Below are 14,028 nucleotides of genomic sequence, written 5' to 3' on the forward strand. Positions count from 1 at the left end.
CACTAAAGGTTCTTGGATAAAGTAGTATAACACACGGACATTAACAAGCAGCATTTATTTATTCTCTGTCATCCTCTGCTATCTAGGAAGAGACGTAGATAGAAAAAGGTTCTTCTTCCCAAAGATCCGATCAAGCTAAATTTAAAAGGCTAATAGATATTCCTGATATAATCAAAGGCCTAAACATGTTGAGATCAAAGGGAACACTATGGCATTGACGTTTGTTCCTCTAGCAGCATAAGAAAGCACTCCTCACACACACAACAATTGTTCTCCCTGGAGGCCCCTGGTCTGTGACCTTTATAACCATCCAGGGGTTCCAGACCAGGCAGGCAAGGCAAATAAGTGAAGCACGCCAGGCGGGGCTGTGGTGATCTGCGTGCTCCCCCCCATCTGGAAGGAGCAACTGATTCTAAACCCCACTCAGTTGGTGCTATATAGGGTTGCAGGCCCAGGGTTTCCAGAACTTGCAGTTTTTCAAAAGATGCTCCATATCCCAATTTTTTAATGTCGGATTATATTTTTAATACTATGTCAGTCAAATAAAACATACCTGCGGGGCAAAGCAGTCCACAGGCTACCACCGTGTGACCTTGGCCACCACTCATTCTAGTCACCTATTGCTTTTACCATCAAGTGTGAAACTTAAAGTGGGTACCTCATTAAACTTGACTGGAGAATGTATATATTGGGTTAAATATCCAGTGTCTCTCTGAGTTTTCTTTAAATGACCAGCCAAAAGCCCTATTATGTGATACCTCTCTTTCTTTGTAACAGTTATGAAGAGCATAAAGCAATATATGCTGTTTTTTGAAACATATGATTTTTTTTAGCCTAGTGTCTAGCAGCTTCACAGCTAAAGCCTTAAACTTGCATATCAAATTGGTCTGATCTGTTAGCCCAGCCACTGAGCAGAAGCTGCAGAGGAAACGGAACAAGAGTGAGTGGCCATCTGTAGTTTAGTAAATGTGGTTTTGTGGTCTGCACAGTCCCCTTTGCCCAGGTCAGGTTAGGTGATTTTTCTCCAGTGTTTTAAACTAACAATTTGAGTGATGCTCTCAGGACAGTAATCTTAATAGTATTTCAGATCTGTTGTGTTAGCTTCATCCTACCTGAACTGATATCTCCCCCATCAGACATTACCTTATCACATCACTTCTCCCGTTTGACAAGTCTAAGACTCACTCATTTTATTATTTGTTTAATTTTAAATTCCCCAAACCCATTTATTGAAGGCCTAATTATGAAGGTTACTTGCAGTAGGCACGATTCTGCCCAGAGAAAATTTTAGATCTGGTATCTTTTCCTTTAAAGTTTAGTTTCTAGAATAGAAGTTTACTGTGATGTGATCAGCAGGGACATGTGACACCAGAATGTCCCAGGTTGCTTTGATGGTACATTTTGCTGCTTCATTTTAAAAGTCGTTAAACCAACCTGATTTGAAAGCAGAGTGCTAGCAATAGCTGAAACTGAAGTTCCTTCCTTCCTTTTTTTTTTTTTTTTTTTTTGGACATATGAAATCCATTAGGAAGGAACAACTACAGAGACATAGTGTGCTTTCCCCCATCCCTACCCTGTAAAGTATTGTACATAAAGATGAGGTTCCCTTTATTACACAGTACAACGTGGGGAGGGTTTAGGACATACTGGCGCCTGAACCTTCCATACTTGTATTGACTTTTGGCCAGGACCATGTATTGGGGAGGTCATTTGCCTTACAGCAAAACTGTATTTTTTATAAGATACCATGATCCTCTGATACCAACGAGCCAACTTCTTGCAAGAACAAGAGGAGTTAACAGAAGCCATAGACATACATGTAGAGGCAGCGGCAAGAAGGCACAGCAAATGCAGGCACTTAACTAGCACAAACCACAATCAGGCTTGCAAGAAGAGAGCTTTAATGTAGCCTACTCGCTACTCTTACGTGTTCTCACCCATCAGTTCTTAGGGCAATAACATGAGGCACACCAGCCGGAGGCGGTGATTTAGTGGGAAGCTGAGGCTTCCTGTTGCCTCCTGCAGCTTAGCAATGGGGCTCTCTCTCTTCACCGATTTCAGCTCTGCAGGCAGACCTGGGAGATGTAAAAGTTGTAGTTCTTTCTGCTCTGCATCAAATTAGTCTACTCCCATTTACTGCTGAAGAGAAGCAGAGCCTTCTGGACTATCGAGGAGGTTTCCACTGCTGTCTGCTCAACTGCAGTGCTTCCTTGGAGGCAGAGGGCGGTTCTTGATGGTCTTACACTTAGGAATGTGCCACTCTGCCACCTTGGGAGCAAAGTGGCGGCTACAGTGAGGACACTGAATATAGTCTGGATTTTCTGCAGGCAGGATGGGAGGCAGGTCGGAGGGGTTTCCACCCTTGGCAATTACCTGCTGGACCTCTCGAGCCTGACGGAGGGTACGGATGAAAGATTCGTGCTTCTGTTTCCAGTTGCTCTTCCAAGGAGGTTCAGCCTGTAAATTGAAGGAAGACTGATCATTTAACTTGGTGTCTATCTCATCCCCTTCCTGAGTCTCCGTTAGAATGACAGGAAATTAAGGTCAAAGAGAACAGGAAAGAAGCAACAATGATAACTGACTTGCCAGAGTGGAGGCACTTAAACCAGCCAACACCCAACCCCCCCCCCGCCGGGGCTGCAGACTGGTTCTGGACCGCTGTCTGTTAGGAACCGGGCCACACAGGAGGAGGTGAGCGGCGGGCGAGCGAGCAAGCGGAGCTGCATCTGCTGCTACCCCATCACTCGCATTACCGCCTGAACCATCCCCCTCCCTGCCCCATCCGTGGAAAAATTGTCTTCCACGAAACCGGTCCCTGGTGCCAAAAAGTCTGGGGACCGCTGACTTAAACTAAGGGCCTGCAAGGGCGGATAGTACTGAGAGGCAAGCTGTATTTCCCAGCAGAACCCCTGAGAGGCTCAGTGCTTGGAAATACAGGTAGTGGGAAGGGGGAGGTACAGGGCGGAGAACAGGTTGGCTCCCAGGGCTCCTCTCCACCTTGCACATCCAAGTGTCCAACACTTCCAGCACCCTCTCTGGAGAAATTGAACCAGACAGGTTTCAGACTCAGGACATCCAGGCACAGTGGAGAACAGGGTTAATCTAGGGGCTGAAAATGGAGATTAAGGGCAAGTGTACACAATGTATTGTGGAATTAACTGTCAGCTTCCTTCCCCGACTCAGCTCCCAGAGTACCAGACACAGGTACCCTCATAGGAGGCAAGAGTTCTCTGGATGCACCAAGCAGTTGAGAGAAAAGGTGAGATGCTGATTCTGAGGGACCCCAATTAAAAGGCTCACTGTTTGATAACCCTAATACGAAAGCCCTCAGTCAACAAGCCCCACTTAAGCTTAAATATGAACGGACAGTCAGTAAAGCTCTAACAAGGAAGAGACCAAACAAGTACATGAACACACATGCATACACACTCAGGAAGTAGCAACAAGGCAGGTAGCAGAAGAAATTTTTTTACAGAAAATCATAATATCAACAAGGAGTGTTAGAAGAGATTTTATCTATGGAACAAGAATATGTATACTATGAAAAAGGAATGAGAGAACCAGAAAGAACTATTATAAATTAATACTGTGATAGCTAAAAATAAAAATAGAACTGTTGTAAAATAATGTCGGAAAAGTTACGTAGAATGGGAAAAAGGATCAAGATGGAAAGTAGAAAAGATTAGAAAATTAGGAAGTCAATCTAGAAAGTCCAACACTGACTAACAGGAGTTCCAAAAACAGAAAGCACAAGGAGGAAATTATTAAAGAAAGAAGACAATAAACATTCCTAGAAATAAATATCACTACCCTTGAGATTGAAATGGCCTACCCACTATCCAACACGATCATTGTAGAATTTCAGAATAAAGAGAGAATCCTATAAGCTTTAAGAAAACGAAAAAAATCTATAGGTTTCATATAATGGAGCAGAAATCAAAATGGTATTAGATTTCTCAACAGTAACATTGGATGCTAAAAGCTAGTGGGGAAATGCCATAAAAGTTCTAACAGAAAATAATTTTCCAGCTAGAATTCTCTACCTGGCCAATTCATCAATCAAAAATAAAGCTATTATATAGATATTTTAATTCATCCCAAGACAAAAAATATGCCTCCCATGCACCTTTCTTAATAAAGCTTCAGCAAAGCAAAGAGTAAAGCAAGAAAAAGGAAGACACAGGATGCTGGAAACAGGAGAGAAGCAGAGAGAAGTTCCAAACAACAGGTCTGCACCAGGCCTGGAGAAGAACCAGTCTGGACTGGAGCAGGAAGAAAAAGAATGGTGGGATGGAGTTTCCAGAATAAAAAAAAGTCAAACTGATAGAAAAACATTAACAGGTGTCTGATACTGGGCAGATCATTCAGGGGAAAAAAAATAGAGTTAGGTATGTAGGAAACCAAGCAAATTAAAACATGGGTCAATTATTAACTCTGGGCGCATGTGGGCAGGGGCAGAATCTGTTCACTCAGCAGTGAACAAAATTTATGTGGTTATTATCACATAAATAGCTGACTACTGGTTTAACCCAAAACTGTGATTTCACTACAATGGAAGGATAAGGGAAGGAGAAAAGTGGGAGGAGAGGGGATATGAACCCAGAGTGTCCATAAGAGGAGGTCAACGGATAATGTGCAAAATTGATAAATCAAGCAAATAAGTATATTATTTAGAAATATGGAAATGCATACCAGAAGAGTCATCTATCAGAACTGCCTGTGGGAGCTAGATGAGGGGCCAGAGAGGGATGAGGCAAAATACTGTTGATCTGCATTACAGGTCACTTAGTACTACATGATTTTTTAAATGTATTCAAATACTGCTTAGATGAAAATAAAATTAATTTTATAAAGAAGAAAAAAGAAAGCAAGCAAGTAGCTGCTTGGTGATGAATATAGGAAGAGTTGTTATCAAAGGAAAAGGAAGGATCCATCAGGAAAATCTTACTGAAACAGACAAGGCAAGAGAATCAGAGTGTTAGAGATGGTATCTAGGAACCTTTAGAATTGAATTAGGGGAAAGTTCCTCAACTATATGATACTTATACTTTAATTCTTCATTGTATTGAAGTTTATTCAATTAACACTTATTAATCACAAAGCACAAAGATATAGTCTCTATGCTCAAATACATAAGGTCTAGTAGAGAGACAAGAGTATGAGTCTGCTGGAAGTTATGTGAATATTAAAGGATAAAAGAAAAATCACCTGTTCTTGCAAGTACACTGAAGGAATAACAGAGAGACACAAACCACTCAGTTTACAAAGGCACAAAGCTTTGGAATAGAACTTGGGACAGTCCAAGGAGAGGAGTCCATCTCAATCCAGATCCTTTCTGCCTTGATGTCCTCAATGCAACATATTTCCTCAAACTAGTTTCCACAAAGCTAGGGCATCTGATCTCAGAAACCCTTTCTTTCTTTTTTTTTTTTTTTTTGCTTTATTGCTACTGTATTTGGGAATTTAAGAAACACAAGATTCTTTTAGGTTCTGGCCAGAAATAAACCACTATAGTGGGACAGAGAATACCCCAGTGGATTATTGGGTTGACCAGAAAGAAAACAGGAAAGAACAGAAACTGATGATCATCTCATTATCTGCAAGGGCAAAATGTTGACTTCTCGTTGGAAACCGGATTTCAGGGAGAGGGTCGCTAAACATGGAAAGGACTTTCTTGTAGTGATCTCCCATATCGTACTGAAAGAAATAACTAACTGCAAAAGACTTCTCTTAACAGCCACCACATAAGCGTGAGTTTTTAAAGGCCCCGCAAATACACACGTAAACTGTAAAGTGCTAACGGACAAGAGGTGCTAGCGTGGCAGTGGGAGGGTTGGAAGGAAATGAAAATAGAATAACACTCTCATAGTTTACGAGACTCAGAGCTGGACGGGGCTCTGAGATCATGTGGTCTAGGCTTTCCCACATTTTGATCATTTGCATACCACTTTCACTTCATCCCCCTTACTATTTTTCTTTAAATTCATGATTCCTAGAAATCAAGGGCTTACTATGTTTTACTTTTCTAATACACATTACAATTACTGAAATAAAAAATGCATGTCAGCATGCCACACTTTGAGAAACACTCATTTACAACCCCAGTGTTATAACCTTGACAAGGTGGTAGAAGCTTCACCAGACAATCTTCTCCAGATCTGACTGTCCAAATGTGCCTATGAAGTTCCCCCAAATGTATGGAAGTGTCTCAAAGTCACTTTTTACAACATTTTTCTGCATCTAGGAATGTTCACCAAAGATGAAGTCCTCTAATCCAGCAATCCCACTTCTGAGCATATATCTGGAGAAAACCATAATTCAAAAAGATACATGCACCCCAGTGTTCATAGCAGCACTATTTACAGTAGCCAAGACATGGAAACAACCTAAATTTCCATTGACAGATGAATGGATAAAGAAGATGTGGTGTATATATACACAAATAGAATACTACTCAGCCATAAAAAAGAATGAAATAATGCCATTTGCAGCAACATGGATGGACCTGGAGATTGTCATACTGAGTGAAGTAAGTCAGACGGAGAAAGACAAATATCGTGATATCACTTATATGTGGAATCTAAAAAAAAAAAAAAATGGTACAAATGAGCTTGTTTCCAGAACAGAAATAGAGTCACAGACGTAGGGAACTGACTTGTGGTTGCCAGGAGGGAGTGCTGGGGGGGAATAAATTGGGAGATTGGGATTGAGATATATACACTACTGTATATAAGATAGATAACTGGACTTCCTTGGTGGTGCAGTGGTTAAGAATCCTCCTGCCAATGCAGGGGACACGGGTTCGGGTCCTGCTCCAGGAAGATCCCACATGCCACGGAGCAGCTAAGCCCATGCACCACAACTACTGAGCCTGCGCTCTAGAGCCCACGAGCCACAACTACTGAGCCCACGTGCCACAACTACTGAAGCCCGCGTGCCTAGAGCCCGTGCTCCGCAATGAGAAGCCACTGCAATGAGAAGCCTGCGCACCGCAACGAAGAGTATCCCCTGCTCGCCACAACTAGAGAAAGCCCGTGCGCAGCAATGAGGACCCAACGCAGCCAAAAATAAATTTTAAAAAATAAAAAATAAAATAGATAGCTAACAAGGACCTACTGTATAGCACAGGGAACTCTACTCAATATTCTGTGATGACCTATATGGGAAAAGAATCTAAAAAAGAGTGGATATATATATATATACGTATAACTGATCCACTTTGCTGTACACCTGAAATGAACACAACATTGTAAATCAACTATACTCCAATAAAAATTATTTAAAAAATAAAGTCCTCTAACTTTAAGGTGTTTACGCTCTAAATGGGGAGAAAAAGAATTCCAAACAATTGTGTTTCATGTATTTACTAAGAAGGTATATCAAAATTAGCCAATCTTGAAAAAATAGATACAGTTATAGGAGTGGTAGCAAGTCCTAATCTTGGGAGGTAGCAGAATATATTGCAGAGAGCGAAGAATTCTCTCAGGGTAGTGAAATGCTTCATAATATTTTTCTTTATATTTTTCATTCTCTTAAATTTTCTAAAGTAAGTGTTTATTACTTTTATAATCAAAAGGACATATATTTTTTAAGTCTAGATTTTTGGAGTAATTCTGACCCAGATTTATATGCTGACTGTCATTTAAGACTTTGTGATCTCAAGCAAGTTAACCTCTCTGACACTTGATTTTTGAACTGATAAAAGATAATGAAATCTTCACAGGGTTGTGGTGAGGATCATATGAAAAGCTCCCATCACTGTGACTGGCACACAGTAGTAATCAATAAATCAAACGTTAATTCTCACTTTCTCCCTATATGACACATGAAATTTTTTTAAAGAAAATGGATGAGGATATAAGAGGCTCTTAAAATGATCCCCACTCAAGGCAAATCCATAAGGCCCTTGTTACCTTGACTGAGGCTGGTCCCTTCCAGTTCAAGTACTGCTCTAGTTCTGTGCCCTTGGCCCGGGCCCTGGAGGAATCAAACACTTTCCTCTTGGAACTCTGCATCCTGCGGCAGACGTTGGAGTGTCTCTCCAGCCTGAGCAAGAGAAACTTTCGGCCACAGTGGCTGCACTCGCCCAGTTCTGGCTCTTCAGTGGAACAGCTGGAGCCCGAGGAGTGTGGTGCCCTAGACGAGCTAGAATTGCTGGTGGACCTCCGCAAAGCACTGAGTGGCGCTTCTGAAGCTTGAGAAAACGTCTCCTTCAATCGCCCTGAGAATCGGTCTCGGATGTTGTTATTGCTTGCCACCAGTCTTTCCCTTCTGAGCTTCTGAATTCCATAATCAGAGAACTGGAATGGACTAGAATTTTCTTGAGACCGTCCCCAAGTTTCATCCTCTCCCGTGTCTCTACTGAAGACCTCCTCAGACATGAATTCTGGGGAGAAGATAGGTTTGTATGTGGTATTGCTGTTGCCTTTAACTCTCCTCCTGGGGAGTACCATTCTCTGTAGCTCTCTTTTTTCGTTTTCCTCAGCCTGTTCTTTTTCCTTCTGGATCCTTCGGAGTTCCTCCTCTGTCTTCTTCAGCTTTTCCCTCAGAAGAGTCTGTTTTCTGCGGATTTCCTCCTCTAAACTCTCCCCTGCAGCTTCTAGTCTTTGGATCTGCGTCCACTCCATCCTGTTGGGGTTTGCCATGACCCTGTCCTCCTGACTGGCAGCAACTGTACCAACCACAGATGAATTCACCCAGTTCCTTGAACCAAAGCTACTGTATGAAAACTTTCTTGGCTCAGGGGGTCTTGGAGAGACATTCTGGTTCCCATCAGTGCCAGCCTCACCTGTACTATGGGGCTTCCTATGAAACACAGGTTTCAGTGGGTATGCCCGGTCCACCCCAACTCGCTTCTTCGTAAAGGAGATGAATTCCTGGTTATTTGCTTTGGGATACCGGGATTGAGGGCCTGGTGAGTAAAACAAACACTTTGCTTGGCCCTGGGGATTGCTTCTTGAATCTTGCTGGCTGATTCCAGCACAGCGGGGATAGGAGTAGCTCCGGGCTTTCGTGCAGGTGTTCCATTTGGGGTGAGTGTAGAGATTATCCAGCATCAGCTCTTGGTTGCTCAAAAGCTTCTGCTGGAAATTGTTCCTCGGGTGCCCCATAGAGGACCGCTGGGAAGAGTCACCTTTTTCAGAGGGGTCTTGCTTAGCTGAGTGGAGCTCTGGAGCTTCCGTTTTATTATGTGGGAGCATAATGCCCACAGGCAGAGGCAGTGCCAACTGGAGACCAGCCATTCAGGGCATGGACTGAAGCCTAGGGGAGATTTAAACCAGACATATGTGAGGAGTTTGTCTGAGGTTCACCTCGGCTGCTAAAGTAAACTGTTACTACATTTGTCCTACCCACATTTTCCCTTAGACTTTTTAGGGACAGTGGTGCTGGGTCTGCCAGAGCTTTCACTCAATAAACATTTGGTGAACACTTATTATGTCTTGCGGGTGCTTATTAGGTCCTGAGGATAGAAAAAGGAATGTGATACAGGTGTTCCTGTCACCTGGCTTTCCTTTGCATCAGTACCAGCCTCTGCCATACACAGCATACTCCGTAGCAGGTGGAAAGAGCTATTGGACTGAAAGTCAGTTTTTAGGCCTGTGACACAGGACAAGCAGCTTCCCCTCGCTGGCTCCAGTTACTTCACCCGTAAACTGAGGGGTTCTCTCAGAGTTACAGGACTCGAATTTAGGGACCTTAGGACTCCGAGTCTAGCCCCATCATTTTATAGGTGAGAAAACTGCGGCCCATTGGTAAGTGACTGGCACAAAGAGTTCTCGGGGCTTCCCTCCTGCTGGAACAATGCTTGACCCCAAAGAGCACAGCTGCTGCAGCTCAGGGCCTGCAGCAGGTGCCTGGCTGGCAAACCCTCACCCAAGGAGTCCCCGCGGCACAGATGGCAGAAGGTCTGTAATCTGAGAGGCGGGGACCACCTGATCTGGCCGCCACGGGTTTTAGATCCGGAACGCCTAAGTCGCATTCTGTCCCGGAGGGCTCAGCCGGGAAGCCTCTACTGGAGACTCCGCTTTGGGGACAAGCCCTCGCTCTTCAGTCTGTCGGGCCCTTGGGAGGTCGAGCTGCTGACCCCATGTCTTCCCGCCCTTCCGCGTACCTGAGGCTCTCGAGGACAGCTCCTACTCAGGGGAAACCCCAGGACTTAGTTGTCCTGACCACACACCCTACCTCCACCGACGGCCGCGCAGGCGCTCTCAGCCTCTGTTTTTTCGGTTGCCTGGAGACGGGAGAGCGTGGGCGCCCAGCCCCGCCTCGCCGCGAATTCCACGGTGGGTGGGTGGGTGAGGCGTGCGCAAGCGCAGTCCGCACACCACCGGGCGCCGCCCCGGGCGCGGGCGCGGTCGACCAGAGTGTCGCTTGACCCGGTGTCCCGCCAACTCTGCAGCTCCGTCCAGCTCTTCCCTTAGGGGACGGGGGAATGGGGTGGGAGAGGCTTTTCTGGGGCTCCATCAAAGAGCTTGGATTTTTCTCAGAGCGATGGTCTCAGATCCTGGGGTGTGCCCTTCTCTGGCAAAAGACGGAGCGCCTAGATGTGCCCTCAAGTCATTCTGCCGCAGGATTCCGGTGTCTGCCCCCTTAGCGGGAGTGGGCCTGCTGATAGCCTTTCTTAGCACGTTCGGCTGCCTTGTACGGGCCCCAGGTACGGCTGTATACTATCTCTCCATGCTTTTCGTCGCAAATAGTTTGTAGCTTGCGTCAAATTTTAGCAACTCGGCTAGGTTTTGCTACGCAGAAGGGGGGAAGTTTTTGTAGCCAATCTAATTATTTTGATATAATGTTTTACTCTCACGTGGTAGCTCTGGCCCTCTCTTCTTAGGGCCCAAGAATGACTCAGACAAGTGTAATGATAATAAAGTTCACTACCAGATAGAAAATGCTCAGTATAGCCTGGTTTCAGCGCTAAAGATACTCCATAACTTGCTAACATCAGAAGAGAGTTTGTCTTCATACTTAAATTCATTTGTGTAAGCTCTTTGGAACAGGCAACTTACTTTTTTCCCTGTAACTACTTAAAAGATTCATGCACATGGAAAATAATACAGACAGCAGTGGTCGGTGTTAATACTTCAACATGTCATAATACAGCTTTTACATGTTATAAAGAAATGCCTTGGTGGTGCTCCAAGGCAGTCCTTTTATGCCTTGTTTTCTTTCCTAGTTGACTCTCCACTGCCTTCTCTATGTATGCATTTCCAGACATTTCCCACTCTTCTCAAGGTCCCAATTATCTCAGCATGGGGCTTGCCTGTCATCAACTCCAGAAGCTCCCCTCCAGCCTGGCAGAATTTCCCAGGGTGCCTCCCTCCGTCTTGACTTCTTTCCCTCTTTTTTATGAGGAAGAAGAATCTTTGTCTTTCCTTGAGTTCTCTTGACTTAGTCCCTTTCAGTACCCTCCAGGAATTGACTCACTTTACCCCTGCATCTTGATAACTTCAAGTTATATCTATCCACACACTCTTCTGTGGTTTTAAAATATGCTTAACTTTGCCCTGCAAAAAAAACCTCATTTCCCTTGACCACATCTTTCACCTTAGGGTCCCATTCCTTTCTCCTCTTCTCCACTTCTTAATAGAAAACTGTACATTTCCTGCCCCCACTTCCTCGACTCCCCCTCATTGTCCAGTCCATTGTGGTCTGGTTCCCCTCTGTCCGCTTTATTTAACTGCTAGGCTACCAGTGACCTTCCAATGACCCTAAAGACAAAAACTGCTATTTCTTCGGCCTACTCATTTGACATTGATTTTTCTCTCTGTTGGAACTCTCTTCTCACTTGCTCCTGTGTGCCTTCTTGGTTTCTTCTTTCATGTCCTTGCATTTATGTCTTTTCCTCACCTGCCCCCCAAATGTAGATGTTCTCCAAGGCCCTCGTATTTCTCATATAAATGTAGTTTCAGACATTCTCTTCCTTAATGATTTCAGCCAAATGCTGAAATTTCAGGTCTCACCTATGTTTAAATGATATCTAGCTTAGTTCTCTCTCCTTAATTACGGACTCAAATTTCCAAATTCCCATGTAGCACTTGCACATGAATGTTCCTCAGGAACCTCAAACTCAATATGACTGAAAACGAAGTTGTGAACACCTCCGCATTCCCCAATCTACTTCTCCAGTGTTCCCTCTCATGCTGAAAGCATCAGTTATCTTCTACTCCTCCCACTTTGTCACCCCCTCTCTCTAACTGGTCAGCAGGCTCTGTTGAAGTTGCTCTGCGATGTCTCATATATGTCCCCTCCTTTACATTTCTACAACCCTAGGTGAGTTTCTTCCTCACTTCTCACTGGGATGGCACCACTCTCCTAACTGCTATTCATCTGCTCCCCAAACCTATCCTTCTGGCTGCTGCCAGAATAATTATCCTGAATACTTCTGACCCCATAATTCTCCTACCCAGTGGCTTCTTCTTTACCTATAGGATAAAGTTGAAAAGGGTAACTTAGCATGGTATTTCAGCTTGCCAGATTAGGTCCAGCCTACCTTTCCAGTCTTGCCTCCCCAGAGGCTAGCCCAGGGCATCTGAACCTTGGCTGTGCTTTAGGACTACCTGGAAAGCAATTTCTGGGAGTGAGGCCTGGGTATCAGTATTTTACAAAGCTTTCCCCAAGGTCCTAATGTGCAGCCAGGGTTGAGAAACCCTGGTCCAGCCACACCTGACTACTTGCTCTTTCTTACCTCAGTGGCCTTACTCCAAGCTCCACGTACTGGGAGGTGGCGGAGCATAGCATTCATGGGAGTAGGTTCTGTACTCAGACTGCTTGGAGCTAAATCCCAGCTCCATCACTTACTGTTTGTGGCTGTGTAACCTTGGGTAATATGTTGGTTCCTCCAAGAATGCTTTCCCAGTCTTCCCAGCCAGAATGAATCTCTTTGCTCCTTTGTGTTCTCATAATATTTTCTGTCCTTGTTATAGCACAGGGCTGGCTCATGATGAGCTCTCAATGGATGCTTGTGGAATTGAATTAGCATGTTGTGCATTGTATTGTCATCATTTGCACGCGTATTTGTCCCTTACACTAAATAAAAAACTCTTTGAGGGCAAAGATGATATACCATCCATCTTTGTATATCCTGCAGTGTATATACATAGTAGATACTCAATAGGTTAATTCTACAGAGAAACTAGTTTTTAAAAAATAAATTTTAAATAACATCAGCCAGTTACTCTGTTCAGCATTATTTTCAAATATTACCAAGCGTAACAATTCAGTTCAGCTTCCCACCCCACTCCCACCCCAATGCCAGCACTGAGGTTATATGATTCTCCAGGATCTGGATCCTCACTTTGTAGTGGGGAACTAATGGAATAATGAATCTCCATGGCTTCCATTGCAAAGCCATCTCACCTTGCCAAGTCTGCCAACCTGGCATATTCACAAATGGAGTCTTATGTTATGAAGGGATGTAAGGTACACAAGCACTCCAAAGAGCAACAATAAACACCACAGTTTTCCTTCATACACATTCTTAATCTTAAGGGTATCTGTATTCAAATGCCTTCAAGGTGACCCTACTTTTTTTTTAAATTAATTTTTATTGGAGTATAGTTGCTTTCCAGTGTTGTGTTAGTTTCTACTGTACAGCAAAATGAATCAGCTATACATATACATATGTCCCCTCTTTTTTTGGATTTCCTTCCCATTTAGGTCACCACAGTGCATTAAGTAGAGTTCCCTGTGCTATACATGCTGTGCTATACAGTATGTTCTCATTAGTTATCTATAAGGTGACCCTATTTTTTTTTTTTTTTTGCAATTGACAAGGAAATTTAGTTTTTTCTGAGATATACATTTTAAAGTAATACTAGAATTATGACTTATAACATTATACCAGAACATATAAGATTTTTAGAAATTTCACATAATGTCTGAAACATTTATATTAACATATTTCCATACAGGTAACCCAATGAAAGTTTAGTATTAGTTGTTTTGTTTGTTTGTTTTTTTATACTGCAGGTTCTTATTAATCATCAATCCCATACAAATCAGTGTATACATGTCAATCCCCATCACCCA

The 14,028-nt window shown here is 43.5% G+C and overlaps 2 protein-coding genes and 1 long non-coding RNA gene across 4 annotated transcripts in view; 2 read left to right on the forward strand and 1 right to left on the reverse strand.

The window, feature by feature from the left end:
* Positions 1-1,884: 1,884 nt before the first annotated feature.
* ZC2HC1C (zinc finger C2HC-type containing 1C) lies at positions 1,885-10,229 on the reverse strand. Its single transcript, XM_082387544.1, has 3 exons — positions 10,112-10,229; positions 7,914-9,261; positions 1,885-2,457 (listed from the first exon to the last, which is right to left on the reverse strand). Exons 2-3 carry the CDS (start codon positions 9,240-9,242, stop codon positions 2,194-2,196), a joined length of 1,593 nt encoding a protein of 530 aa, XP_082243670.1. The 5' UTR covers positions 9,243-9,261; positions 10,112-10,229; the 3' UTR covers positions 1,885-2,193.
* Positions 2,464-6,629, forward strand: LOC309626630. Its single transcript, XR_014243328.1, has 2 exons — positions 2,464-2,691; positions 3,184-6,629. It is a non-coding gene; the product is annotated as an uncharacterized lncRNA (long non-coding RNA).
* A 95-nt stretch (positions 10,230-10,324) lies between the features above and the next one.
* LOC309626609 (acylphosphatase-1) overlaps positions 10,325-14,028 on the forward strand; it is a 44,034-nt gene continuing 40,330 nt past the window's right edge. The window contains exon 1 of one of the 2 annotated variants that reach the window (XM_082387494.1): positions 10,325-10,654. In XM_082387494.1, the coding sequence (XP_082243620.1) occupies positions 10,492-10,654 (163 nt within the window). In that variant the 5' untranslated portion in view covers positions 10,325-10,491. The remainder of the gene's footprint in view (positions 10,655-14,028) is intronic. The other variant, XM_082387495.1, reaches the window with a different exon arrangement.

This window comes from Balaenoptera borealis (assembly GCF_965194805.1).
Source record: "Balaenoptera borealis genome assembly, chromosome: 3".
Classification (NCBI taxonomy): domain Eukaryota; kingdom Metazoa; phylum Chordata; class Mammalia; order Artiodactyla; family Balaenopteridae; genus Balaenoptera; species Balaenoptera borealis.

Coding starts and splice junctions, on each gene's coding strand:
- ZC2HC1C (XM_082387544.1), bottom strand. CDS start 9,242: ATGGCTGGTCTCCAGTTGGCACTGCCTCTGCCTGTGGGCATTATGCTC. Junction 2,458..7,913: donor AGGGACCAGCCTCAGTCAAG/GTAACAAGGGCC, acceptor TTCAATTTACAG/GCTGAACCTCCTTGGAAGAG.